We start from the raw sequence: 26,929 nt of genomic DNA on the forward strand, positions 1-26,929 counted from the left end.
TTAGGACAAAATTCTCCACGTGGTACTGGTGTTGTATTTTTGTAAAAAACATGTACGATTCTAACAGGCAAAGTCATTAAAAACTGTCTGTAACTTTCGCGAATTTGTTGCAAATGACACCATATTCTCTTGTCCAATAGGTACAATAAATATAAACATAAAATCCACGAGTTTATAAAGAAAAAACAAAAATTGCAATAGTGTGAAAAATTCCTAAAATGCTCCGAAATGGCGCGATTTGAGAACAAATTGGTCCAGAACGCTTTGATAATGATTTTAAATTAGATTACAAAAAAATAAAAAATTTTAATTAAAAGCTATATGTTGTCATAAAAGCTAAAATTAAAAAAATGCATTACTGAATTTCAATGCATTTGGTGCGGAAACTGTTTTCGCGATAGAGAAAAATTGACACCGTGTTTCATAATAGTTTTCCGTGCTCTACACGGCTATGTGGTGGTATTTTTTTGGTTATAGCCCTAGTGTATATATCATTTTATACCATATATAGCTTTATTCCATGTATCACATAAATTGAAAGTGCTTTGTGCGGGACCTTTTTCAATATTTAAATGGAATAAAAATTATTTTAGTCATTAATAGGCAAAATGTCACTTATTCGTGCAACAGGAAAAACACTTTGAAACAAATTTTTAATAGGCAAAAGTTCATTCACTCCCGCTAAAGGAAATCATTTTTGAGAAAAAAGGTCAAAAAGTCATAACCCTAGTAAATAAATGACACATGAACACAGTTGCCAATATTGGTACAGACTGCAATAGTTGCATTTTTAGGAGCAAAAAGCAGTGTTGTATATCAAAATATTTCGATTTAACATTTGATTTAAAACAAATCCAAGTTTTGAGTTGATTTAATTTTGTATGGTAAAGGGTGAATTTGGGTGGATTAAGCACTTAAATCGAGATAATGCCCTTAAGGGTGTTCTACACGGTATGTATTTTACATATTTGTGCATACCAACTGTCAGTTTTTACAAATCTGATTTTTGTACACATGGTGTGAACCATACGAAAATTTCAATGCATCAAAGTGTTATGTGCATACATATGTATTTTATACGATTAGAGCGCGCTCTATTTCTTTCTGCATCTCATAAATCAAACAGCTGTTTTGTTTGTTTGGCTAATGTCAACAAATAGTTACCAAAAAGCAAAAAACGAAAATAAATGAATAAATTGGCATATATATATTTAAAAAAGTAGAGAATATGCATAAAGAGAACACAAAAGAAAGTATTTGCATATTCTAAACCTGAAAATGAGTATAAAATGTATTTTATTCCAGCTTGAATGGACGATAGAAGCCATTCTTGAAATGGTTAATTTGTGGCAAAACTATGAATGCCTGTACAACTCAAAAAACCCATTATACCACAACAAACATTCCCGGTACAATGCTTTTAATGAAATTGCTGAAAAGTTAAAGATATTTAACGAGTGCATTGGACCAAATGATGTCAAGGTTAGTATGTATAAACATAGCATTACCATGGAGATTTCATCCCGTCGCTTCTGTTGGGAAATTGGGTCTCACTTCGGATCGTCTCTTCTGCTACCTGAACATCTTCTGAAGTTGGACAGATCACACAAGGCCAATTACCTTTCCTGCGATATGTAAAACAGCGACGTTTAGATGTGATGAAAACAATTATGAGGTGATGGTCTGACCAATGAGAACCGGCAGGTTGCCAGGTGATGTAATTTGTCAGACCAGGCGACACGATGATTATGTTTGGCGAACTGTTACACTTTCCGCTAATTCTGGTAGGGATGTCCTCATTAACCGTGCAAACCGTAGATCTATCAATCTGCTTAGCCATGAATAGAACGACTTGCCATATTACATTGAGTCAGCAGACAACCACCAAAATTAATCTCCCTCAAATGTGATGTATAACTAAAAGCATCAGCCAAATGTGACCTTACTGGTCACTGTTTTATCATTCAAATTTAATATTTTCAAATTTGGATTCTGTTTAAAACCCTCAGCCAGTGCAGCGATACCATCATGATACATGGAATTTTGAATGTCTTGACTGTGGAAAATATTTTTGCAATAGCCTTGGCACCATCATTCTCCAAACGATTACGTCCTGTGATAAAAACCTTTAGCTTAAGTGGTGTTCCAGCTGCTATACTAGTGCGATGACAATCCGAGAGAGCTTTTGACAACATTTGACAACCACCAATACCTTGTTATGGCTGTTCCATGAGACGACTCTCCAGTAGCTTTTTCCACATTAGCCATTGATTCTCCAGCAATTGCTACAATTGTTTCCTTGTTGCTTTCTTCCATACTGGTATCATTCTCAGATTCCGAAAGCTCATCATGTGGCGGAATAGAGGTGGTGGTGGTCGACGATTCTAGTGGTCCGGGTTCGGAAGGTGGTGGTGCTGTCTTTTCACAGGAGCTTGTTGTTTCACCTCCACTTTTTGTTGCCGGTTTTGCAAAGCAAATCGTTGTGGTGGACATCGTTGTGGTGGTCGCTGTGCCGAGCAATTCTTGTTCTCATCTAGTTTCATAACATTTTTTGCCTTCCCGATACATTCTGGTCATTGCCGAGGATCTAATGCCATAACTCATGAAGAACCTTAAAGTGCATGGATATCATACGGTTATGACCACAAAAATGATACAAAATACAACCATGAAATGAGGTGGCAGCCCGTTCAATTCGGTTGAGAGAGCGCGCATCTGTGAGATTAAATAAAACCAGTTGGTCCCTTGTACAAAACTGATTGATCTTATATTGAAAGACTCTATAAAGTATTCTTGCAGAAAGCCGGTTGGTCCTCTTCTAGAAGACCAGGTGGACCTCTTAAAGAAGTTAGTTAGTCTTTCTATAGAAGTCCGGTTGGTCTTTTGTCTGTTTAGACACGTTAGTCTTTCGATAAAACACAAAATGCTTTTCTCGTAGAAGACCACTTTGACTTCTTGTAAAAGGCCAATTTGTCCTCTACGGTGCTCTTGAACCAACATTAAATGAAAGGAGCTTACACCTGGAAAGTTTTTCCGGATTTTGAAACTACAATGTTCATAGATGAGAAAAATCCAAAAACAGAAAAAATTGATGAAGGGATTCTTAGATAAGTCGCGGTCAAAATTCACATTTTTAGGTTTATTTTAGGTTTTCGCGATTTTGCTTGGAAACCGCAAGTCCTATCGAAGTGGGGCTAAAGAAAATGTTGTATCAGCGAAAATTCTCTAGAGGACTTACCGTTATGATTTGTTCCTAGTTTTTGCCATTTTCGAGATATAGCAGTTCGGGGTCACCATTTTTAGGTTTTGAATTTTTTATTGTTTTTGGATTTTTCTCATCTATCAACATTGCTGTTGCAGAATCCGCAAAAATTAATCAGATGTATGCGGTTTTATTTATTTGTTTTCTTATAAGGCACTTGTTGTAGAAGACCGGATGTTCTTCTATTGGAAGACCCTTTAAATTATTCTTATAGACGACTAGTTGGTCCTCTTATGAATTACCTGTTCTCCTGACCAGAGGAGAGGAGACCGGTTGGTCACCTTGACCACGCATATTGGTCTATGGATATTTGAAAAAATTGTTTAAAAAATTCGGGCTGTTTTCGAGGAATTTTACCTATAGCAGATCTCTAAGTCCACTCTATAGTGATTTCATTGAAAAAAATCAATGAAATTATGCGTCCCTTGATTTAAGAACACCTAATTTCATGAAATTTTTTCAATGAAATCACACTATTGTGGAACGGTCTACAGAAGACAAAAATTAATACCATTGAAGACCAAAAGATCTTAAACGCGAATATTGCAATATTATTGAATGCTGCTACGAAATCTTTCTTTAAATACACCCACACGATAACTCTCGAACGGATCAACCGATTCGGTCCAAAATTTGGCTTTCGTAATATTTTGTCCAAACTTAGTTTAATTTTGAAGAAGGGCAATACCGGTCGACAACTTCCGGTACTTCCCACCAATATTATAAAAAATTACTTAAATGGTCATTGGGGGCTGGCGACATTTCCTGAGTATTTAAGCCATGAAAAACTTCTCTACAAGTGGTGTCGTAAGACACGCCGTTCGGTCTCGGCAATAAAAAGTAGGTCCCATATCACTGAGCTAATATGAATCGGCGTGCACTCATTGATATGAGGGAAGTCTCCCTTGTCCCTTCGGGGATGTTGTGGGAACATATGTATGTACGTAAATGGTATGCATGATATTTCTTAAAAGGGGCAACCAATTAGGACCAAACTTGGATCTCCTAATATTTTTTTCCAATTTTCGTTTAACTTCCAAAATGTCCCAAAATGGTCCTCTCCCTAGGGTACCCCCCCCACAAAAATTCAACATTTGTGTCTAAGTGTATTTTAGGGTCTGTTCGAAGATCCTTTGGAAATGTATACTGATGCTGTTTTTTTTTTTGTCCTATTTACAGAGATATTTGGTCTGTTCCAGTACTGCAAAAATCTACTAATTTTTAATTTTTTTTCGATAACATAAAGGAAAAATTGTTATCGTAGTAAAAAATAGTACCTTCTTGCAGGTTCTGGAACAGAGCAATTATGTTATCCATGGACAAGTCCATGCTTCCTGTCATACTGTTCCTAAATTTATACGATTAGCCAATGAAATAACTAGAGGGCGCGATATCTATCGAAAAGATATGACTTCCAAAATAAGATCTACTTCCATTATGGACTATGTCGATCCATTCCTTTAAGTACCTCCTCCACAATATTTTGATGTAGGCCCAATATACCATTACCTCTCGGCGAAGCCGAATGACTCGTTTTTACTTGTTCTTACTTTTAGTTTTTTTTTTATAGAATAAAATGCAATACCAACGTGGCCAGTATAGCCGAGAACTTTCAAAAAGTAAAGAGATTAGAAGTGGCTCAGGCGCTGACGATGTTTATGTCCCCAGTGCTTATTGGTTTCCTGAACTTAGTTTTTTGCAGGACCATATTAAAATAAGGAAAGGAAAGAGCAATTTATTTGTAAGTAGCAATTTAAAATGTATAAAAAAATTTCGTGGCAATGATACATATAAACAAATTTATTATCATTCACAGGAACAAAACAATTCATCATTTGAGGACTCTGCTGAGTCAACTCAATTAATGGAAGACCATTTATCTCCTGCACAGCCATCTAAAAGGATAAAAAAAGAAAACGTCACGCCGTTGTCGAGCAACAGACCAAACAAGGAAGATGCTGTTCTCGAAGCAGCTGTTAATGTCTTAGAACATTTAACTAGTTCAAATAACAATAATGATAAAAGTAAAAAATGAGTCACTTTGTAATTTTTTGAAAGAAGAGCTGGACTCGATAATTTCCGAGAGCATAAGAGATGAGTTTATAGAAAAAATAACTGCAGCACTTTTTGATGCAAAAAAAAGGCAAAGGCTGCTATGCAGTGATAGTGAAAACTATTATGAGTATAGTTATCTTATAGATGAATAACAACTCTATACTTTTCACAATAAACTATGACCTCATAAATTTATGTATTTAATAACACTATGTTCACATGTATCTTTGAAGTGACCTGATAAATTTATGTATTTTATTTTTATTTAAAACACTTGAAGTGTTATAAGAGTATTATAAAACACAAAAAATGAATTCCCAATCTAAGTTCCTATGTATTTTTGCATGACCTGATACAATAAAATTGAATTAAATACGTTATCTTTTAAATATTTTATCGAAAAATGTCTGTTGGTTTTTTTTTTTTTTGTATTTCATATAGTCTCAAAGCATACTTCTCATATTTTCACTGGACAGGACACTAAATTCCAAAAGTTTCCTCGTATCATATCAGATCAGTGGGCAAGTGTATCTACGGATTTCACATCTCTATGCAGGAAGAAATATCCTTTCAACATTTTTTTTAAATCTTGCACTTTACTTTTTAATTGAAAGTAATTTTTTGCAGCAATCTTTCAAAATTCGCTCTTATAGAAATCAAAGGTATTCATCCCCAAATGTTATGAACTATGTTGACAATACCTTTCCCGACAATTACACATTAAAAACCACTACAACATTAAGGGGTCGATTATGGATAGCAACTCAACTCTAGTTGCGGTGCCCCCAATATTTTATATTTCCTCATTAAGATATAGATGAGGGTTCAAAACGCTGATTTTGATTAAATTTAAAATTTTTCGTCTTTTTACTTATTTTAATAGTATGATTTTCTCTTCAGGCCACGTAACTACAGTTGAGTTTCCATCCGTAATTGACCACTATTGACCACAAAACTATTGTAAGGAAAATTCATAATTACATATTTAATATTGCAAAGCGCAAATTATTCAGCATATTTATTATTTAAAACATTAAAAGTTAAATCTTTTTATAGCGTCCTCTTGCCAAGGAACTGCACCAACAGTATTAAAATATTCGCAATATGTATCCCGTATCTTTCGACTTTCTTCTCCAGTGCGATTGGCTTGGCACCTTTGAAGATTTGTAATACAGACTTCATTTCGCCAAGATCCATTATTAATACTCAATGTTTTGGTATTTTCCGAATCCACCAAATTTGAGTCCAATCCTTCCCGACTCCTAATGAAATTGTGCAAAGCACATGCTGCCAATGTCAGTTTTTCAACTTTCTCTACGCTGAGGTCTATATCCCTCTGGAACACTTGGAATTTACTGGCTAAAAATCCAAAAGCGTTTTCGGATACTCTTCGAGCCCGGCTTAGCCTGTAGTTGAAAATCCTATTTGTATTAGCAGACCTTTCCCCATAGGGTCTCATCATTCTCGGCGTGAGTCGAAAAGCCTCATCTGCAACAAATACGTTAGGCACAATCTTATCTGTACCAGGCAAAAGATCGTCGGCAGGGAAGTCTAGTTGATTTTTAGACATAGCCTGGCAAAACGACGACTCATTAAAAACTGCGGCATCATTTGCTCGCCCGTTGGAACCAACATCTACGTATAAGAACTTGTAATTGGCGTCCACTACGGCCATCATTATTACGCTGTGGAACCCTTTATAATTATAGTAGTATGATCCATAGCATTCTTTGCTCTTTATTGCAATGTGCTTACCATCTAGAAAAAGAGAGATGTTTAAAATGTCTTTGAGATATTTTTTGCGTTATTACCGATTGCACCTAAACAAAAGGGGAAATTCCATTTTCGATTAAATTCTTCGGCAATCTTTTTCCATTCTTCAGCTTTGCTTGGGACCTTAAATATATTACTTTTCTTAGTTTTGCTCTTTGTTTAAGATTCTTTAAATTCGTACTACCTTGAAGAATTCATCTTTTAAAACAGCGTAAATTGCATCCAGCGTTTCTGGTACAATTTTGGAAATAGCTGCGACGGAAATTCGGAATCCGTATGCTAATTGTAAAAACCTCTCCCCTGTGGCCAAAAACCTTAAGGTCAACAGTAATCTTACAACAAATTTAAGATTATGAGTAATGTTAAGATAACCTTAAGTTCCCTATATTTACCTTGCAGAACACGAAATAGCCTCCCGCATTACAGTGTTTTGCTTTGAAATTATTGGGGACACTTTTTCCAATAATTCGGAGAAGCACTCATACGACATTCTAGCGAAATTTTTGAATGACTTTGGGTCCTCTAACCGGAATTCATTGATGGCCATTGCTGAGAACCCTAATCCAGAGTCCCTTCGCAACAACCACTTATGACTCCATAAAGCCCGAACCGTTGTTAATTTGTTTCTACGTTTTTTCTTTTTTGCTTTTATTGCAGAAACAATTGCAACAATACTGGACACTAGCTTTACTTTTCTCGCCGCACTTATTTTGCTTGTTTGTTTCAACATTTTAAAAATTTCGGTAGTATTTATTTTTTTAATATTTTTAAACAACAGCTGATTGAAATAGTTTGTTTACATTTTTAGGTTATGTCATACAAAAAAAACATAAGCAGGTGTGAAAGTAAATATTATAAATGCTATGTAAATGGCAAAATTTGACGTACAAAATGAATTACATAAAGATGAAAAAAATGACAGTTGGTATGTACAAATATGTAAAATACATACCGTGTAGAACACCCTTTAATCATCGTATAAGGGTACAGTCTAAACGGGCTATTAGTGTCCAACTTATAAACTGTGGTTTACCCTGCGTTTACACATGACAGGACAGTTGATTACATGTATTGATTGTCAAAAACCCAAAACTTGTCTGTGTGACGTAGGTGTCCAGACAACTGCAAAACTAGTTGTAAAATTATGAGTGAAAATCATCGATTTCTTTTTGTTTTCCGTTCACATATTTTGTTTTTGTTTTGTTGCATCGAAGTCCTGTTGTCTTTTTTGTTATTTGAAATAGTTTTGTTTTCATTTGTTCAAAAATGTCCATGTTTACTGTCTACGAAAATTACCAGACAGTGCCGAGGCAACTCGCCAAATGTTTGTATGTATTAGTAAATCAGAGTTGTATTTGCAGATTATTTATTACATTTGGTCTGTTCCAGTACTGCAGGAATCTACTAATTTTTAATATTTTTTCGATAACATAAAGGAAAAAATTTTATCGTAGTAAAAAATAGTAGCTTCTTGCAGGTTCTGGAACAGAGCAATTATTATTTTATTACATTATAGCTTTGTTCCAGAACTATAAAGTTTTTACAATTTTTACACATTTTAACCGAAAAACCGCTCCCGTACACAAAAAAATGTCAATCCCACGGCAGCGGGTTCTATTCGGGTCAATCCGGTTCTACCGGATTGACCCGAAACCGTAGTGTTTCGGCCAGCGGCTGCCAACCCAGCATCAAACCTATGCTTCTACGTAGGTTTGTATGCTGCTGCAACAACAAAATTGTAAAATGTTCACTTCTCTTTAAACAAAAATGGAGCTGAATTACGCTCTCTCTAAAAACTTTTTACTCTACAAATTTGAGCGTGTAATGCTTGGTTTACATTTACGAAATCCACTCGATTTCAACTGTCAAATCCATAGGATAAACGTCAAATGAAATCAAGATGTGATTTCATTTGACGTTTGATCTATGGAATTGACAGTTGAAATCGAGTGGATTTCGTAAATGTAAACTTATGGGTACTTTACACGATATGTATTTTACATATGGGTTGTCACTTTTTATATACAAAATGTATACGCAAAGTGACAACCCATATGTAAAATACATATCGTGTAAAGTACCCATTAGCATAAAAAATAGTAACATGGTTGCCGGCGTCTGATTGGCTGTTACGCCGACTTTGAGGTATTTTCCATTTTTCCGTTCTCGAACTATTTCAAAAAACTTTTGTGTGAGAACAAGTTTTTTACAGTTCTCTCTTTTACGAGTTTTACTATTAAAAAATACAGGAAAGAAGCTTATTTTAAACCCATGATGTACATTAAATAACTCTAAAGCAACACGCTGAAACTTTTATACGAAACTTTCCCATTATTTTGGCGTTCATAGATCGAGTTCCATATTAAAGTAATTTTATGAAATTACTGTATTGGGGAACCCGACCTAAGAACGCCAAAATAATGGGAAAGTTTCGAATGAAAGTTTCAGCGTGTGGCTTTAGAGTAATTGTAACATACCATTTAATGAATCATGAAATCGTACATTTCATACATGTCGTACATTACCTTTCCTTTCTTTTTTGCAACACCGCTAAAAAAGTGGTGATGCATGCATCAAAAGATGCAGCGTGTGTACTCACAGAATGTCAGTTGTGTTTTAAAACATATTTACGTTCACGCAGTAAATTAGGAAGGACACCCTGAAATGAATACCGGTTACTAAGGTATTCGATCGTAACCATCTGTCAAAAACGCGCGAGGCTTTACCGGACAAATGTACTTGTTGTGTTCTTTATAAATAAATCAACAGTGGAAAAGCTTCACATATATTTGAAATTTGCAATTTTTGTAGTTATTTGTTACTGTTCTTTCTGTTTATACGATGAGTACGCTTATACAGCTGGAAATGCTCGACGTAGCTGGCAATATGTTCGAAAGATATGACTCCATTGACCTGTCTACTCCTGGACTTTTAGAGGTATTAATATCCGAAGACATGTTTGGGCTTTATTAAATTTTAGACTTTCTATAGATGACGGGAATAAATCAACATGTAATGGCTACAGCTAGCGGTTTAAATGATTACGACTACCAAAATCTTTCGAATCTTACTATGGGACACAAACAATTGAATCAATTACAAACTATAAGCAAAATTCCAATACCGCCAGAAATTTTGGAACATTTTAAACGTGAGTAAACAGATTCTAAATACGAATAAATATAGATTACCTTTGGCTTTAATTTTCAGATATAAAGTGTCACTGTATGATGGGTCTGTTTCCGGAGATTGGAAGGGCATGGCTAACAATTGATTCGGAGATATACGTATGTATATATGCTCGTTTACACGTCAAAGGGTGTCCTAACTCAAAAAAATAAATATGTAAATAAAACACACTCTCAATATGAAATTTTGGAACAAATTGAATACTCTACCAGCTGGCGGAAAAAATCTGATTTTTTTTAAATTGTAAGTTTTTTTCTTAGTAGCCGGCCTTTGGCCGGGGATTTGAGACTTTCTCCTATGGACAGGAGCCAATTTATGGCACGGGAACAACATTTTTTTTAATTTAAATTTTTTTCTTACTTTAACAAGTCTAGATCTACCTGTGGTAAACATTTCAGATTTTTCCGCCAGCTGGTAGAGTATTCAATTTATGCCGAAATTTTGTCACAATTTAAAGAGACATGAGGAAATACATATATCAGTTGAATTTTTTGATTCAGGACACTCTGAGTAAATGAGCGATTATAAATAAGTTGCGGCCCTGAGCTCAAATATTCATCTGATCAATACTTTTAGATTTGGACATACGAACAAACTCGAGATGTTGCATATTACGATGGACTCAGTCATTTAATTGTTAGTGTTGGTTTAGTAAAGCCAAAAGCAGGAGTTTTTATCAGTGATGTAAAATATCTTCTGATTTTAACGACACCTATTGAAATAATAGTACTTGGTAAGTATTAAATTTATTTTGTTAGTCACAACAATGAACCGGTAAAATTTTTAATGGATTGGAATATAGAGTTGTGCCAATTGAAATATGTATATTGAACGACGTAGTTCACTGTCTAGTTCAATAGATACCGGTTGTTTGTATGAACAAAGTGCGTATACTTAATATCACACGTTGGTTTGTATGACGTTACTCATACGGTTTTGAACTAGGACAGTGAACTATGTCGTTCAATTGCCCAACTATATTGAAAAATAATAGTGGCCTGTGAAGTGATTTACTGAAAATTCTCCTTTGGATACAAAGTTTTATGGAAATAAATATCGTTCTGGGGCGGCATGGGTTATCTTTAACCGATCATCAGAAATGTTTATAGAAATAGGTTTTTTAGTCACAACAATGAACTGGTAAAGTTTTGTTCATCAATTGGACACGCGGGAGTCAGGGAGGATTATCGTGATCTAGAAAGGGAGGTTCAGAGATATAAAAGAGAACCTCTAGATCACCTTTCTAACCAGGCAGGTTTGATATTCACACTGATGCGGTCGCTGAGGCTCCGGAAGCCTATAGTGAGAAAATCGTCCTCGAAGATCACCCATCACCCGTGGCAGCGGAAGAGCAAGAGCTGCCAGGGCAAACGAGAGTCGTGTTGGCACAACTAAGATCTGGTTGGTGCAGCCGCCTCAATTCTTATTGGGCCAAGATTGATGGCACGCGGAATATCTGCCCAGCATGCAGCACCGGCCCGCATACTACCCAGCACCTTTTTAACTGCCCAGCCAACCCGACTAGGTTAGGTTAGGTTTAAGGATGCGCAGCCATCTAGTGGTATAGGCGACTGACTCGGAGACCGTCCATTGTGTTCATCCTGTGTGGGCTATTGTTGAAGATTTAGAGTGTTGATGTAGTTTATGAGATGAGGATGATAGGGTAGAGGTGATGAGATGATGGTGAGTGTAGGAGATGTTGAGTTGATGGTGCAGCACAGATAGGATGGAGATGTAGAGAGTGATGCCAATTTATAGATGAGAGCGTTCTGAAAGAGTGAATAGAGTCTGATTACTATTGGTTTTTATGGACCTTTGCCAAGCCATGATAGATGTTTGGCAAAACTGAGTATGACGATGGGATCTATGTTAGACAAGAAGGTCAGAGTGTCTATCTCATATCTACCTAGTGTTCGGTATCTCCTCCGCATCTTCACATAGTCTGCAGTAGTCAATGCCACTGTCGTCCCATTTTGAAGTTAGAGATCTCACTCTGCAGTGACCTGTTATAAGTCCCACCGCGATTTTCATCCCTAACTTATCAAGTGAAAGGAGGGAAGCCGTTCTTCGACGAGAAACCACAGGCCAGATTGCCTTGGATACCCTACAACCAGGTTCCAATAGCCTTCTTTGGTTTGCTCTCTCATTGAAGATCTCCCGAAGTTTGCCGATGTAGTGACACATCGGTGGCCGAACGGTTTCATGAACTGATAAGTCGATAGACCTGGAGCCAACTCGAGCCAGTTCATCTGCTACTTCGTTTCCCATAATGTTGCTGTGACCCGGAACCCAACATAGCTTTACGATATGTTGTATATGCTGCAGCCAACCCGACTAACCTGACTCCACTCTCACTTTGGACTAATCCTATTCAGGTGGCGTCCTTTCTGAACTTGGAGCAGGAGGCAGCGCCGAATCAATAAAATGGAGACACACATACTTGTAGAAGCTGCCACAACAACACCATAATTGTCTCCTTTAGAGAATTTTCGTGAAAGTTCATCTTCAGCCCCATTAAAATTACTATGAAAACAAAGATCGCTCGGTTGGCACGATTTAACGTTAACCGATCGCCATAAAATTTCATATATCAAGCTTTTTGTAGAAAATTAACTTATGTTGAAACTGAGGTATGAGGTATTGTAACTCGCGATCAGTTTTACTATACCATAACTTTTGACCACATTTCGGTAAAATAAACTGTTTTAGCCCGATTCACCGAGGGGTTTCTTAAAATAATATTTTGAGCGGAAGCTGTGGTCGTACTAATGTAAAAAAATCGGAAAAAAACGAGTTTGATTATGTTATTTTCCAATTAGTGGTTTTACAACACAATGTAGAGCTTAAAGCTCAAAGGAGAAGTTAAAGAGTACACTTCAGAGTTGAAGTTTCTAAAGTATGATTTTTTAATATATCCACTGTATCTACCTCCAACGGATGCTGACATTTTGAAACCAGAAAAATGGGGTTTCTTGAATTTTTGTTCTAATCGGGACGCGCAGCTGGATTTCACTAAGGGCTTATTATTTGATTATAGTACTCACGATTTCGCATTTTTTAATGTATAACATGAGGGTGTAGCCCTCACAGGATCACAGTAATCTGCGCCCAAACACGAAATTTTTGTGCGTAAATTTTTCTCAAAAACTTTTTTTTTTTGGTTTAAAATTTACAAACGTCAATCGATTTCCGTGGAAACCCGCGTAAATTTAGTTTTTTTGCGTTCTGAATCTAACAAGCCACGACGCGTAAAAATCCACCCACTAGATCGGCGGATATGATACCCCTCAAATTTTGAAAATTTGCAAAAAATTATTTTGAAAATATCGCATATTAAAACGCGTTTTGGATGTGTCAGTTATACTCAAATAAATAGATCGATACGCGTGTTTAAACTGCGCGAAAACAGATATTTAAAAACTCTCGTAAATCCAGAGATATAATAGATTTTTTCTAAAAATTGAGTGCGATGCTACATCCACGGTTCTTGATGGATCGCATTGAAACGGCATAGAATGATGTATTTTTTAATGGTGATTATTGAAATCGGATGCGCATAAAATGTAAATGAACTTCGCGGAAATTATGACCATTTTACTGTGTTTTGCACACTAATATGCAGCAGATGCTACATCGTGGTCGCCAAATAGAATTTGACAAACTGTACATCAAATAAGAGGGATTGATTCGCTGTGTTGGAAAATCGGATGCGCATCATGTCATTTTCACAATTGCGCGGTTTATATGCATCTCAAATGTTGTAATATTCAATATAACATTATTTTAACGTTATGCCACCATTGGAATTCCTTGTGATTTGATATAAGGTTCTAATAATATTATCCAATAGGAAAACTATAAGCGAAAAATTTTTTACAACGAAATATCATCATTATTGCGTGAAATTTTGACGAAAATGCCGAAGAACTCAAACATTTTTTCTCCAACTTTTCCTAGAAAAGCATACAAAAATAAAATTAGAATAATATGATTTTAATTTTTTCGTAATATTTTCTTCGTATTTTTGCAAATAACTTGAATACTATAGCTCCAACCTTCACAACTTAGGTTTCATTTTACTCCTCAAAATGTCTGGATGCTGTTATAAATTTTTTATATATTTTTCGTAAGTATGAGCGCTATTGTTTCAAAAATATGTTTGTAAATACGTGAAATTATTTAACAAATTTGATTTTTCGCGAATCCATTGAGACTTTGCGATTATTTTTTTGCGTCATCGCAAAGGTTACGAATTCAGTACACGATAATAGGATATAACAGCTAACAATATTAAGCCGCGATTTTTTTAGAATTTTTTCTAATTATCATAATTAAAACAGTCATATCTTTTGCGCGCAACGATCAAAGTTAGTAACGAAAACAGATTTGGAATGCTGATTTTTTTCTTAATCTATGTGCCAAAAATCATTGATGTAGTATCAAAATTTTTTTTTGATTTTTTTGAAATGAAAAAGACAATTTTAGACATTTTTCCTGATATATGGTTTTTCGATCAAGTAGAAAAAATTTCCAAAAACAACAAATTTTTGTATATATTTCGAAGCATGGGCCCGATTTTTACTTGAAATGTATTAATTAAATTCTCCAAGGGATGCAGAACCTACAGCCGGGATATGCTACTTTCTGCTAAAGACAAATCGATATATTCTCAGAACTTTGAAAACAATTTCCTCGAAAATATTGAATTTAATCCACACACACAGTTATATATATATATATATATATATATATATATATATATATTTATATTTATTCCACAAACATCCCATAAGGGACAAGGGAGACTTCTCTCATATCAATGAGTGCACCCCGATTCATATTAGCTCAATGATATGGGACCGCCGAGTCCGAACGGGCTAAGACACCACTTTTGTAGAGAAGTTTTACATGGCTGAAATACTAAGGAAATGGCCAACATCACTGAGGTTTTTTTGCCACCGTTGACATTTTTTATGTTGCGTGGCCGGGGAATCAAACCCACGACTTTCAGCGTGCAAAGCCATTGCACCACGGTGGCACGCAATTAGGAAATATAAATTATTAAAAAAATGACGTTAGGAAATATAAATTATTTAAAAAAATGACGTTGGGTTTTGACGCCTTATAACCCGGAAAGTACTTCCGGATGAATTTCGAGAGTATGCCGCAAAATATTTGAAGTCAATCGGAGAAAAATTGGCTGAGATATGACCGTTCTAAGTGATGTTCCCATTGTGTTTTGCGTGTAAAGGAGCAACATAAAACGCGTTTTTCTCGAAATGGCGTTTTTGAAATCGGTATCAATGATAGCTCGATAACGAGTGGACCAATCTTTGGAGAGCTTGTCAAATACATACAAATCTTTTCTGTAAGCGATACAGATTTTTTGCCCAATTTTTTGACAAAAAACCGTAAATTTTTTTCTTTAAGATCGAAATTTCTGAGTTTGACAGCATACATTTTTTAATAGGTTTTTTAAAATTTCAGTTTCGCTTCAAATTCAAAAATGCTCACAAAAATATTTGAAGATCGGCCGATTCGTTTTCGAGATATCGTTGGCACCGCAGAACGCTTTTACTAAAAAGGGTTTCGCAGGTAGCCATTTCAGTTGAAATAAAGCTCTACTTAAAAATATTGGTAGTTTCTGATGAAAAATCTTCAAATATTTATATCAGATTTTTTCTACTTAGAGCATTAAGAGTAAGGTGCGACCAATGGGGCACGCACGGAAAGACTCAGAACTTTTTAATTTTATATTAGATACCCCGTGGTAACTACTCCAAAATTTCATCTGCCTATATTTGCCTTTCTAATGTAATCACCAATTTTATAAACCCGATTATTTTCAAAGTACGTAATTTAAAGTAGGACATTTGTACCATAAATGTTTACCAAAACGTGAACCGAGGTAATAATTATGTGTTCTGCCTATTAAAAACCCAGAAATCAAATTTACAGCCATTTCCTTTGAACAATGTTCCTAAAACCTTCCTAATACTGGAAATAGGAGCTTTTCTGCGTACTTAGAACCCTATGTCACTGCGTAGAGACATTGTAATGTGTAGGCCTTTGCGTAACCCTCAATAACCCGATTTTGTGAAAGATCGTTTGTTTTTCGGAACTAGTTTCCTTCAATCCTTTGATACCTTTTTGATTTGCCACTAACTATAGAGCAAGATGTTTTTATTACTTGCGGAATTACTCTTTATGATTTTGTTAGTTGCCTTTTGATCTAATTATGGGTTATATTTTTTTGCCATATTTGCATTGTTTGATTAGCTTTAGATTTATTTATACCCTCCACCATAGTATGGAGGGTATATTAAGTTTGTTTTTCCGTTTGTAACGCATTGAAATACTCATTTGCGACCCTATAAAGTATATATATTCTTGATCAGGGTAAAATTCTAAGTCGATCTGAGCACGTCCGTCCGTCCGTCCGTCCGTCCGTCCGTCCGTCTGTGGTAATCACTCTAGCATCCACAAAAATGGAGATAGGACGCTGAAATTTTGGGAAAATGCGTCTTTTGTTTGCAGGCAGGTCAAGTTCGATGATGGGCTATATCGGTCCACGTTTTGGTATAGCCCCCATATAACGGTACCCCCCGATTTACGGTATTTTGACGTTTTTAGCTACATTTTCACACCGATTTGGCTATAATTTGACATTTAGGGTTCTCAAGTGTCAATAAACATATATAACAAAACTTGTGGACATAGGTCCACGTTTTGGTATAGCCCCCATATAACGGTACCCCCCGATTTGCGGTATTTTGACGTTTTTAGCTACATTTTTAGACCGATTTAGCTATAATTTGACATTTACGGTTCTTAAGTATCAATAAACTTATATAATAAAAGTTGTGGACCTAGGTCCACGTTTTGGTATAGCCCCCATATAACGGTACCCCCCGATATACGGTATTTTGACGTTTTTAGCTACATTATCAGACCGATGTAGCTATAATTTGACATTTAGGGTTCTTAAGTGTTAATAAACTTATATATTAGAAGTTGTGGACATAGGTCCACCCCTTGGTATAGCCCCCATATAACGGTACCCCCCGATTTGCGGTATTTTGACGTTTTAAGCTACATTTTCAGACCGATGTAGCTATAATTTGACATTTAGGGTTCTTAAATGTCAATAAACTTATATAACAAAAGTTAAAGACATAGGTCCACGTTTTGGTATAGCCCCCATATAACGGTACCCCCCGATTTACGGTATTTTGACGGTTTTAGCTACATTTTCAGACCGATTTAGCTATAATTTGACATTTAGAGTTCTTAAGTATCAATAAACTTATATAACAAAAGTTGTGGACATAGGTCCACGTTTTGGTATAGCCCCCATATAACGGTACCCCCCGATTTACGGTATTTTGACGTTTTTAGCTACATTTTCAGACCGATATAGCTATAATTTGACATTTAGGGTTCTTAAGTGTAACTAAACTTATATAACAAAAGTTGTGGACCTAGGTCCACGTTTTGGTATAGCCCCCATTTAATGGTACCCCCGATTTACGGCATTTTGACGTTTTTAGCTACATTTTCAGACCGATATAGCTATAATTTAACATTTGGGGTTCTTAAGTGTTAATAAACTTATATATTAGAAGTTGTGGACATAGGTCCACGTTTTGGTATAGCCCCCATATAACGGTATCCCCCGATTTACGGTATTTCGACGTTTTTAGCTACATTTTCAGACTGATATAGCTATAATTTGACATTTAGGGTTCTTAAGTGTAACTAAACTTATATAACAAAAGTTGTGGACCTAGGTCCACGTTTTGGTATAGCCCCCATATAACGGTACACCCGATATACGGCATTTTGACGTTTTTATCTACATTCAGACCGATTTAGCTATCAATTGACATTTAGGGTTCTTAAATGTCAATAAACCTTTATAACTATTGGACATAGGTCCATGTTTTGGAATAGCCCCCATATAACGTTACCGTTATTTTGAAAATTTTACCTACAAGTTTTAACCGAATTATCTGTAATTTGAACATTTGACATTTTTTAACAGATTTAACAGAACTAACTGTAATTTGACATTTGAAGGTTGTAGTGGTCACCACACATCTGCATCAACAATTTTCAACATAGGCCCAATATAACGATACTTCCCGATTTTCGGTACTTTGAGGATTTTACTTAAAATGTTTAATCGAACGTAGGTCCATGTTTTTGTATAGCCACAAAACAAACCTCCCCATTTTCCGTACCTTAGCTTTATTTTTTGGACGAACTTTCTGTAATTTGTTCATTTAAGTTCATATTTTCATATAGCCCAGATACCTCCGAACTAGCTGTTAATGACATTTGAAGTTCCCACGTTATGTACCGATTTTCGATATTTTGAGGATTCTAGCTAAATTTTTAACCGAATTAGGAGCTATTTGACATTAAAGGCTCCCATCAAAAACTGTCAACATAGGCCCATGTTTTATTATAACCCCTATATAACAGTACCTCCCAATTTCTAGCCCACCAAAAATTGTCAACAGTTAGATATAGGCACCATAAAAAAGGACCTCCCGAATGAAGCATTTTATGTACATTATCTGACATTTTAACGTACTCACTTAAAGTTGGGGACAGGAATTAATATTTTATGGTGGAGGGTATGAAAAGTTCGGCCTGGCCGAACTTAATGCTTTTTTACTTGTTTTTACATTTACTTAGTTTTGTAGTGCTATACTTGCTCTATGTTTGTGGAGCGACTTATAATAATAACTTCTCTATTTTTCCAAGTATTCGCTTAGAAAGGTACAGTGTCTGTTGGGATAATGTCAGGATTTCTGTTTTGTGGAATAAATGCATTTTTGTATATAATAGGTATTGACTTTAGTTCTGAATTGATATTTTTGGTTGTTAACTTTATTTGAATTTGTATATTGTTAGCATAAGATATTGGCCATATTGGCATGTTTATATACTTAGTAAATAAATTAAATGAAATACCAAAGTAAAATGTGACGAACACCTTCAAAATTCCTCAAATCTGTGGACTAGACCAAAAAATAGACCTATAACCGCCATGCTTGGAAATAATGATTTCGACCCCTGAAGACCTTAAATACAAAACTACAGCAAAATTTACAGTGAAACTGAAACTGAAATGCACAAAATATGTTATATAGATAGGTACAGTTATGAGTAGGATGTGATGTAACGGTGAGCTATATATTCGCCATATTCAGGGTAATAATACATATACATATGACTAAAATCTGTACAAAATTATAGCTGGAAGTTAATTATTTTCCCACCCAAAATGAGACGGTGGGAAGTTTGGGAACTAGGAATATTTGGGTATTATTGTTGGTATGGTATTACTAAGAAAAAGGGTATTTTTGTGTGTAATTGTAATTTCACAGAGTGACAAATAGAACAAACACCGCCAAAGTTAATATTGGAAATAGGAACGAACTCTTATGATTTCTGTTAAAGGGCTCTGACTTTGAAAAAATAAACTACAAAAAAAGTAGAAAACAATAAATTCAAAATAAGCAGCACTGCCAGCAAATCGACGATAAAGTTATTCAGGTATGTGATGAAAACCTAATCGACTCGATTTGCACAATCGATATGGTATACATATATTGGGGAAGGCATTTATGATATATCTATAGGGGCAAAACTCCTTTTTGAATAATATTTTTAAAATCTATTTTCAATTTCAATAAAATATTCACCAAAATTCGAAATTTACGATTTCGTTTTGTGGGAAAACGATTCGAATCGTGTTCCATCACATACCTGATTGCGTTTTCTATTAAAGGAATTAATCTTTGAAAATTGAACAAAACAAAGAAACAACAACATATTCGAATAAGCAGGACTGTTGGTAATGGTAGCTATAATCGATGCAACACTAACGCCGGAAATACATCCAACGTTTGAGCAAAGTTTTGTGTCATTTCTGATAAAAGGATAAAGTAAAATTTGAAATATGTTTCCTTTTCCTTGGTCTTTTATTCTTCTACCAGAAATCACTCACAACTTCACTAAAATGTTGGATGTGTTTTCGGCTTAAGTGGATGGATAACACTGACGAAAGGACATTAAAAAGGAGAAGTAGTGAACTATTTTAAATATGCTGATTACATTGCAATAATAGTGTGGCATCAATTAATTCAATTCAATTCCAAGCTTCAGGAATTAAAAGAAGTCACATCAATGCAGCAGCAATTTAATACTATAGAGTTAAAGGAGCCAAGCCGAACAAAACAAAGATTATTCCCATCAAACCAGACAATGTTGCCAAAAATAACAAATCAAATCCTATTCCACGACAGCGATTATCATCACGAACAGCCAACGCAAAGAAAAAATGTATGACGTATTTGGAAGTAGTTGAAAATTACAAATGCCTATGCATTTACCTAGATAACAACTTGAAAGGGAAAACCACATAGAATTTTTACAAAATAAATTACGTAAATAGACTTTTGCCCTCTACCACCCAAGCAACTGTGCACAATACAATACATACTGTTCAACTAGAGCGGTGGAGGAGAATAAAAGATAAAAATAAAAACACACGGTATCAGTTCTTTTTGTTATAAAATAGGTTTGGTGGTTTATTTAAGTTTTTGTGTTCTTTTAACAATCAGATTACCTTTTTTCTTGTTGGTGATGGCGTCAGAGGCCTTTGTGCTTATTGTTTAATTGCTAAACAACAAGTGATCGCAGAGGGTCTAAGTGATCGCCGAGGATCCCTTGTCTATTCAAATACATTTACATACTATTACCGTGAGAGGGATAAAATACAGATGTAACAAGGTGAGCAAACCCACAACAACCACTGCCCAGCGGCGATCCGCACACTACAGTATCCGCTAAGGGAATTGTAGAGGAAATGCCAGTGCGTCAATCAGCATCCGTGATTGAACGAGCAGGGAAGTTGCGGGACAATGTATCCAACTTCTTCATTGCCGCCCACCTTGATACATATAGGTGTGTATCAACAAATGCTAAGAATAATGATAATAAATACATGTGCATATATACATTAGAAACTACTAGTTTAGGACGTAAGTTCAGTTCATTTTGTGAGCATTTTATTCAATTCATTGTAATTCAAACAACAACAGTATTCAGATACGTTATAAACTACAATTATAAATTCAAAGGACCCGAAATTACCCATCCGAATGATGTGTATTGGGCTGTAGGAAGACCAGGTTGACTGATCATGCGGGGGCACAAAATTTTATAATAAATTTCTGGACTTAGTACCATAGCTATTGGGCCCGAGCAAATCTGACTGACGAGACAGCAAGGATCTAATAATGCCCGCACCGGAATAGCTGAGTCTGGCAGACAGAGCCGTACCAGCAACGTTGGGGTCAAAGATAACACGCGACCTATCAGTAAGACAGACGTCGGTAAGATGTGGGGTGGTGGTGCCAGGTAGAAACCTTGGGGAACAACCGATCGCGAAGGAGTCGGGGTCAATTCGGTACGCTTATCTTCGTGCAATGAAGTGTGGTGCTTTTTAGCTCAATATTTGCATCGTTGGGGAACCGGACAAAATTTAGAAAGGTGATCCGAACGCAAACAATTGTAACAGTAGCGATGGTAAGCTACAGCGCGCACACGTTTTTCTATGGACATTCTTTTAAAAACCGTACATCTGGTCAAAGGGTGAAGCTGGGTACACAACCGACAGGGTACCGGCGCATTAGCCGACGACAACGCTACGCGTAGAGGTGCGCTACCATCAGTTACACGTTATGGAGTAGCGATTGGAGGAGGTGCAAGAGCAGGCGTCTTATCGATTTTGGTATAAGTGGAGGGAACAACGTCAACAGCTGTGTTGACTTAACGACTGGTCGCCTAATAATACCCTGATCAGTTCGGACATCTTCTACGTGAACCTTGCCATCATTCCCGGGATGAGTTTCCACTACACGCCCTAGCTTCCAAGAGGTAGGTGGCAATTTTTCATTTCGAATTACAACCATGTCATCGACCTCAACATTCCTCTGGGGATAGTTCCTCTTATAACGATTATTCAAAGTAAATAAATAGCGGTATTCACTCATGTTGGTAAAGTGGCATTGTAGATCTTGTACATCTTGTTAATATTGTAGATCTACAAGTGTTTACAGTACCACAACAACAAAATACATGAAAGTTTAATTTACCACAGGGTTTGGTTATTTACTCGACCTAAAAGTATTGTAAACATTCCATTGTACTTTTACAAGGGTTAGAACAGCTGATTGTTGTGATGTCACTTTGTTGTGAGTTTTATTTTATGTCGGAGTTTTGTTTTTTTGGTAGAAAAATGGGAAAAAATAAAAAGAATAAAAGAATGGAGGCCAAGAAAAAAAAAAACATTTTTATGTGAAAAAAGAGTAATAAAACTGAAACTAAAAGATAGACCTACGACGACGTTAAGATGCTTTGATTTGTTTACGATATTCACAAAAAAGACATCCACACTTCGTTGTAAAAAACCCTGGTACATGTAGTACATTAACAATAGTTGTAAATCTACCACAATGAGTGAATACCGCTAGTATTTTTCTTTCCACCGAATGCAAAATTGATGCGTTACAGCTTTCAATTTCCTGAATAGATTAACTAAACTCAACGGTGATTCTTCAACAAGAGGTTCCGGTGGAGAAAGGAGGGGTGCACCAATGAGGAAGTGACCAGGAGTGAGCGCTACTAGTTCCTCAGGATTATCCGACATAGGACAAAGGGGTCGAGAGTTTAAGCATGCCTCAATGCGAATTAGAATGGTGGTGAATTCTTCGAATGTGTATGAAAACGATTTTACGTGCTTTTTAAAACTTTTTACAGCTGCCTCCCACAGACCACCCATGTGGGGAGCGCCAGCTGGTATGAACTGCCACGTAAGTTCCTGATAACCTAAAGCAGAACAAACAGTATCACGACTTTCACGAATAAAAGTTCTAAAATCTTTTTCAAGTTCGTGCGAAGCACCAACAAAATTAGTCCCGTTGTCCGAGAATATGGACTTAGGACAGCCCCGACGATCTATGAAACGATATAAGGTAGCCAGAAAGGAAGCCGACGATAGATCAGATGCTGCCTCTAAATGTACAGCTTTGGTTGAAAAACAAACAAAGGCGCACACGTATCCTTTAGTGATACGACAAGCACGACCCGTAAAGGACTTTATATCAAAGTGGCAGCAAAGTCTACCCCAGTTGTGGTGAAAGGCCTGTTAATCGAAGTTCGTTCGGGAGGGAGTGCAGCCATAATCTGCGAACATGACCGATTTTTCTCAAGCCAGCACATCTTGCAACGATTAATTACAGTGCTGATAAGAATTTTGACACGAGGAATCCAAAACTCCACGCAGCATAAGTTGATTTCCGCCGTGAACTGTTTTTGAATTAGTGTATTTAACAAGAAGACGTGCAAATCTACAACCATATGGCACAACAATGGGCCGCTTTTCACTTTCAGATAAGGAGGGAGAGTTCACTAAGCGTCCATTTAAACGCATAAAACACCAAACTCATCTAAACTGGGGTTCAAAGACAGAAGGGAACTAGATGTCGGTAAAGGTCTTTTATCCAACATATGCTTATACTCCTCTGTATAATGAAACTTTTGTGCCAGGATTGCTAAACGAACTTTACTCATTTTAATTTCTTCACATGTTGGAATCTTACTGGTAATACAATATGCAGGCCGACTACGGGGGAGAGTTTTATGTATGAAGCGATACATGTACGCCAAAACTCGCAACGCTCTATCAAGCGATGAAAACCTATCTAAAATGTCCTCATATTTCCACTGGAGTGATATCTGGAATTTTCCAAGGGAGTTATCTAAACTCATCCAACGAGGACCCTTCCACCAAATGGAACTATTAGCAAGTTCTAAAGGCGAGGTACCACGGCTTCCCAAATCCGCCGGGTTGTCCTCAGACCTGACATGAAACCAATGACCATTTACTACGTTCTGTTGTATTCGACAAACCCTATTTGCACAAAAATAGTCCAGGTAGTGGGAGTTTTTCGCAACCACGCCAGCACAATTGTCGAATCAGTCCAACAGTATATCTTATCAATAGGAATTTCAAAATCGCTCAAAATAGATTTTAGAAGCTCCGACGCTAGTGTACTAGCCCCACACAACTCCAAACTAGGTAATGAGACCGATTTAATGGGCGTTACTCTCGTTTTAGAAGCTAACAAATGTACTTTAATATTACCATGAGGATTTTTTATTCGAATATAAACTACCCCCGCATATGCTTTCTCTGAAGCATCAGAAAATACATGTAATTCTGACAAAGAGTTTGGTTCATAATGAACACAACGCGGAATTTTGATGGAGTTCACTTGAGGATAATTGTCAACGGATGTTTGCCAGGAGTTTTTCGTAGTAAGAAGAAGCGAATCGTCCCATCCAATATTATCAAGCCACACTTTTTGCATAATATATTTCGCTACTACAATAACGGGAGACAACCAACCCACGGGGTCAAATAACTTGGCTATATATGAAAGAACTTCCCTCTTCGTATAGTTAATTTGGTTGGGAATGGGATTTACACAAAAGTAGATCGTATCTAAACTTGCGTTCAATCTTATAACCAACGGCTTCGAACTACTTGCCTCGACAAAGGATAGAACCTGGGCGTCAACTAGATGGCTTGGGGGCAAACTATTAAGCACCGATTTCTCATTTGAGGTCCACTTCCTCAGCTCAAATTTAGCAGTGGATAAGGAAGCGATAAGTTGGTCACGAGCAAACAAAGTGGAGTCTAGATCATGTCCGCCAGCAAGAACGTCATCAACGTACATGCATCTACGGAGAATATTTGAGGCCAAAGGATATTCTGCTACACAATCTTCCGCTAGTTCGAGCAAAGTACGAATTGCCAAGTAGGGAGCACAGTTTACCCCAAAAGTGACAGTCTGCAATTCGTAATTTATAATGGGGTCGTTGGGGGATTCTCTAAACAAGATTCTTTGAAGAGGTGTATCTTGTGGGTGAACTCGTATTTGACGATACATTTGCGTAATGTCACAATTAAAAACAAACCGGAATAACCGCCATCTTAAGATTAATAAGACTAAGTCCGCTTGGAGAGTAGGTCCCACATGTAGAATGTTGTTTAGACTTATGCCCTTAGAAGTTTTGTTAGATGCATTAAAGACTACACGTACTTTAAATGTTTGCTTTTCAAGATTAACAACTGGGTGGTGGGGTAAGTAACAAATAAATGGCGCTTGGGAGGGGGAAATAGAACGCATGTGACCTAAGTCAAGATACTCGCGAACAACTGAATCATACATTTCCTTAAGGGAGGGTTTGCGTAAAAGCGAATTTTCATTGCGAATAAACTGACGGAAGACATTCTGGCGCGAATCACCAATATGCAGGTGTTGAGGAAATTCAGAACGAAGGGGGAGGGTGACAACATAGCGGCCTTCCGAATTCCTCGTAGTTGTGGACCGATAGTTCTCCTCGCAGAACTTATCAGATGGCGTAAGTAATTTACGTTTGGGAACCTCCTCAAGTTCCCAAAACCGCAAAAGAATTTTATTAGGATTGTCTTCTTCACTAAAACTAAGGGTGGTTGTAAAGACCTGCAAAGGGGAGCAGGGAAGTGGACCAGATAGGATCCAACCGAAGACAGTATTTTGCGCCAACAAAGATACTAAAACATTTTGTTGTACCCCATGCAACAAAATGCGAGGATATAAATCCGCACCCAACAACATATCCACCGGGCGACAATCAAACAGGTGTGGATCAGCTAAGCGCAAGTTAGGCAAAGAACGAGCAGGGTCAACCGAGAAAGAGGGCAGATTACCAGAGATCTTTGGAAGAACACAGGCGTCGGTTTGCAATAATGTGGAGGAATCTAAGCGAGAACTAATTGTTAGGCGACAATTTTGTCTAGAAGTAACAGAGGTGGAACCATTTACTCCAGAAATGTTCGCAAGGACGGTTCGAGAGGACAATCTTAATCTGTGTTGGAGGTGTTCAGTTATAAAGGTAGCTTCCGACGCAGGGTCAATCAAAGCTCGAACAGGATAACAACTACCTTCATGAACAATATTAACAATGGCGGTGCTAAGAAGAACTTTTGAATTGTGGGAAGTATAATAAACTTGACGGTTAACTACCGTCGGATTAGCGCCAGTAGAAGTGGAGGCAACATTATCTAAATCACCATTTGATTGAGTTCTGGGGACTGGAGGAGATCTATTTGATTTATGCATAAGGGTGTGATGCCTTCCATGGCAGACGTTGCAATTATGGCTGCTAGGGCACTTATTAACCGAATGACCTCTAAATAGACAATTAAAACACAAATCATGCTTTTTACAGCAGCTAGTTTTTGATCAAATTTTAACTTTTTAAACCGAGGACAAAGTACAAGGTATGATTTTCATTGGAGCAGTAAACATAACGATGTTTAGAATAGGATTTTACTGTATCGGAAGAAGTTTTCGCCAAGTGTGCCTTAACGTTGCGCTGATTGGTAGATTACAGATAAACACTAAGATGGGATCCCACTGATCCGTAGCCACTTCATAAACTGACATGGCAGATAAACAAAATCATCAATATCGCACGGCGGCAAATTCAGATTGTGCATTGTATCGGAGACATAGCGGGGCA

General features: G+C 36.7%; 2 protein-coding genes across 2 annotated transcripts in view; both read left to right on the forward strand.

The window, feature by feature from the left end:
- The first annotated feature begins 1,120 nt into the window (after window positions 1-1,120).
- Window positions 1,121-5,721, forward strand: LOC141394420 (uncharacterized). Its single transcript, XM_073968711.1, has 3 exons — window positions 1,121-1,482; window positions 4,833-5,003; window positions 5,079-5,721. Exons 1-3 carry the CDS (start codon window positions 1,279-1,281, stop codon window positions 5,295-5,297), a joined length of 594 nt encoding a protein of 197 aa, XP_073824812.1. The 5' UTR covers window positions 1,121-1,278; the 3' UTR covers window positions 5,298-5,721.
- A 4,020-nt stretch (window positions 5,722-9,741) lies between these two features.
- Window positions 9,742-26,929, forward strand: part of Nup154 (nuclear pore complex protein Nup154) — an 84,961-nt gene continuing 67,773 nt past the window's right edge. Inside the window, exons 1-4 of the mRNA XM_073968713.1 lie at window positions 9,742-10,027; window positions 10,082-10,241; window positions 10,301-10,377; window positions 10,856-11,012. Coding sequence (XP_073824814.1) covers window positions 9,932-10,027; window positions 10,082-10,241; window positions 10,301-10,377; window positions 10,856-11,012 — 490 coding nt within the window. The 5' untranslated portion in view covers window positions 9,742-9,931. The remainder of the gene's footprint in view (window positions 10,028-10,081; window positions 10,242-10,300; window positions 10,378-10,855; window positions 11,013-26,929) is intronic.

The sequence above is a fragment of the Musca autumnalis genome, unplaced genomic scaffold (assembly GCF_047663935.1).
Source record: "Musca autumnalis isolate F117 unplaced genomic scaffold, ASM4766393v1 scaffold_2, whole genome shotgun sequence".
Taxonomy (NCBI): domain Eukaryota; kingdom Metazoa; phylum Arthropoda; class Insecta; order Diptera; family Muscidae; genus Musca; species Musca autumnalis.

Coding starts and splice junctions, on each gene's coding strand:
- LOC141394420 (XM_073968711.1), top strand. CDS start 1,279: ATGAGTATAAAATGTATTTTATTCCAGCTTGAATGGACGATAGAAGCC. Junction 1,483..4,832: donor TTGGACCAAATGATGTCAAG/GTTAGTATGTAT, acceptor TTTTTTTTATAG/AATAAAATGCAATACCAACG. Junction 5,004..5,078: donor AAGGAAAGAGCAATTTATTT/GTAAGTAGCAAT, acceptor TATCATTCACAG/GAACAAAACAATTCATCATT.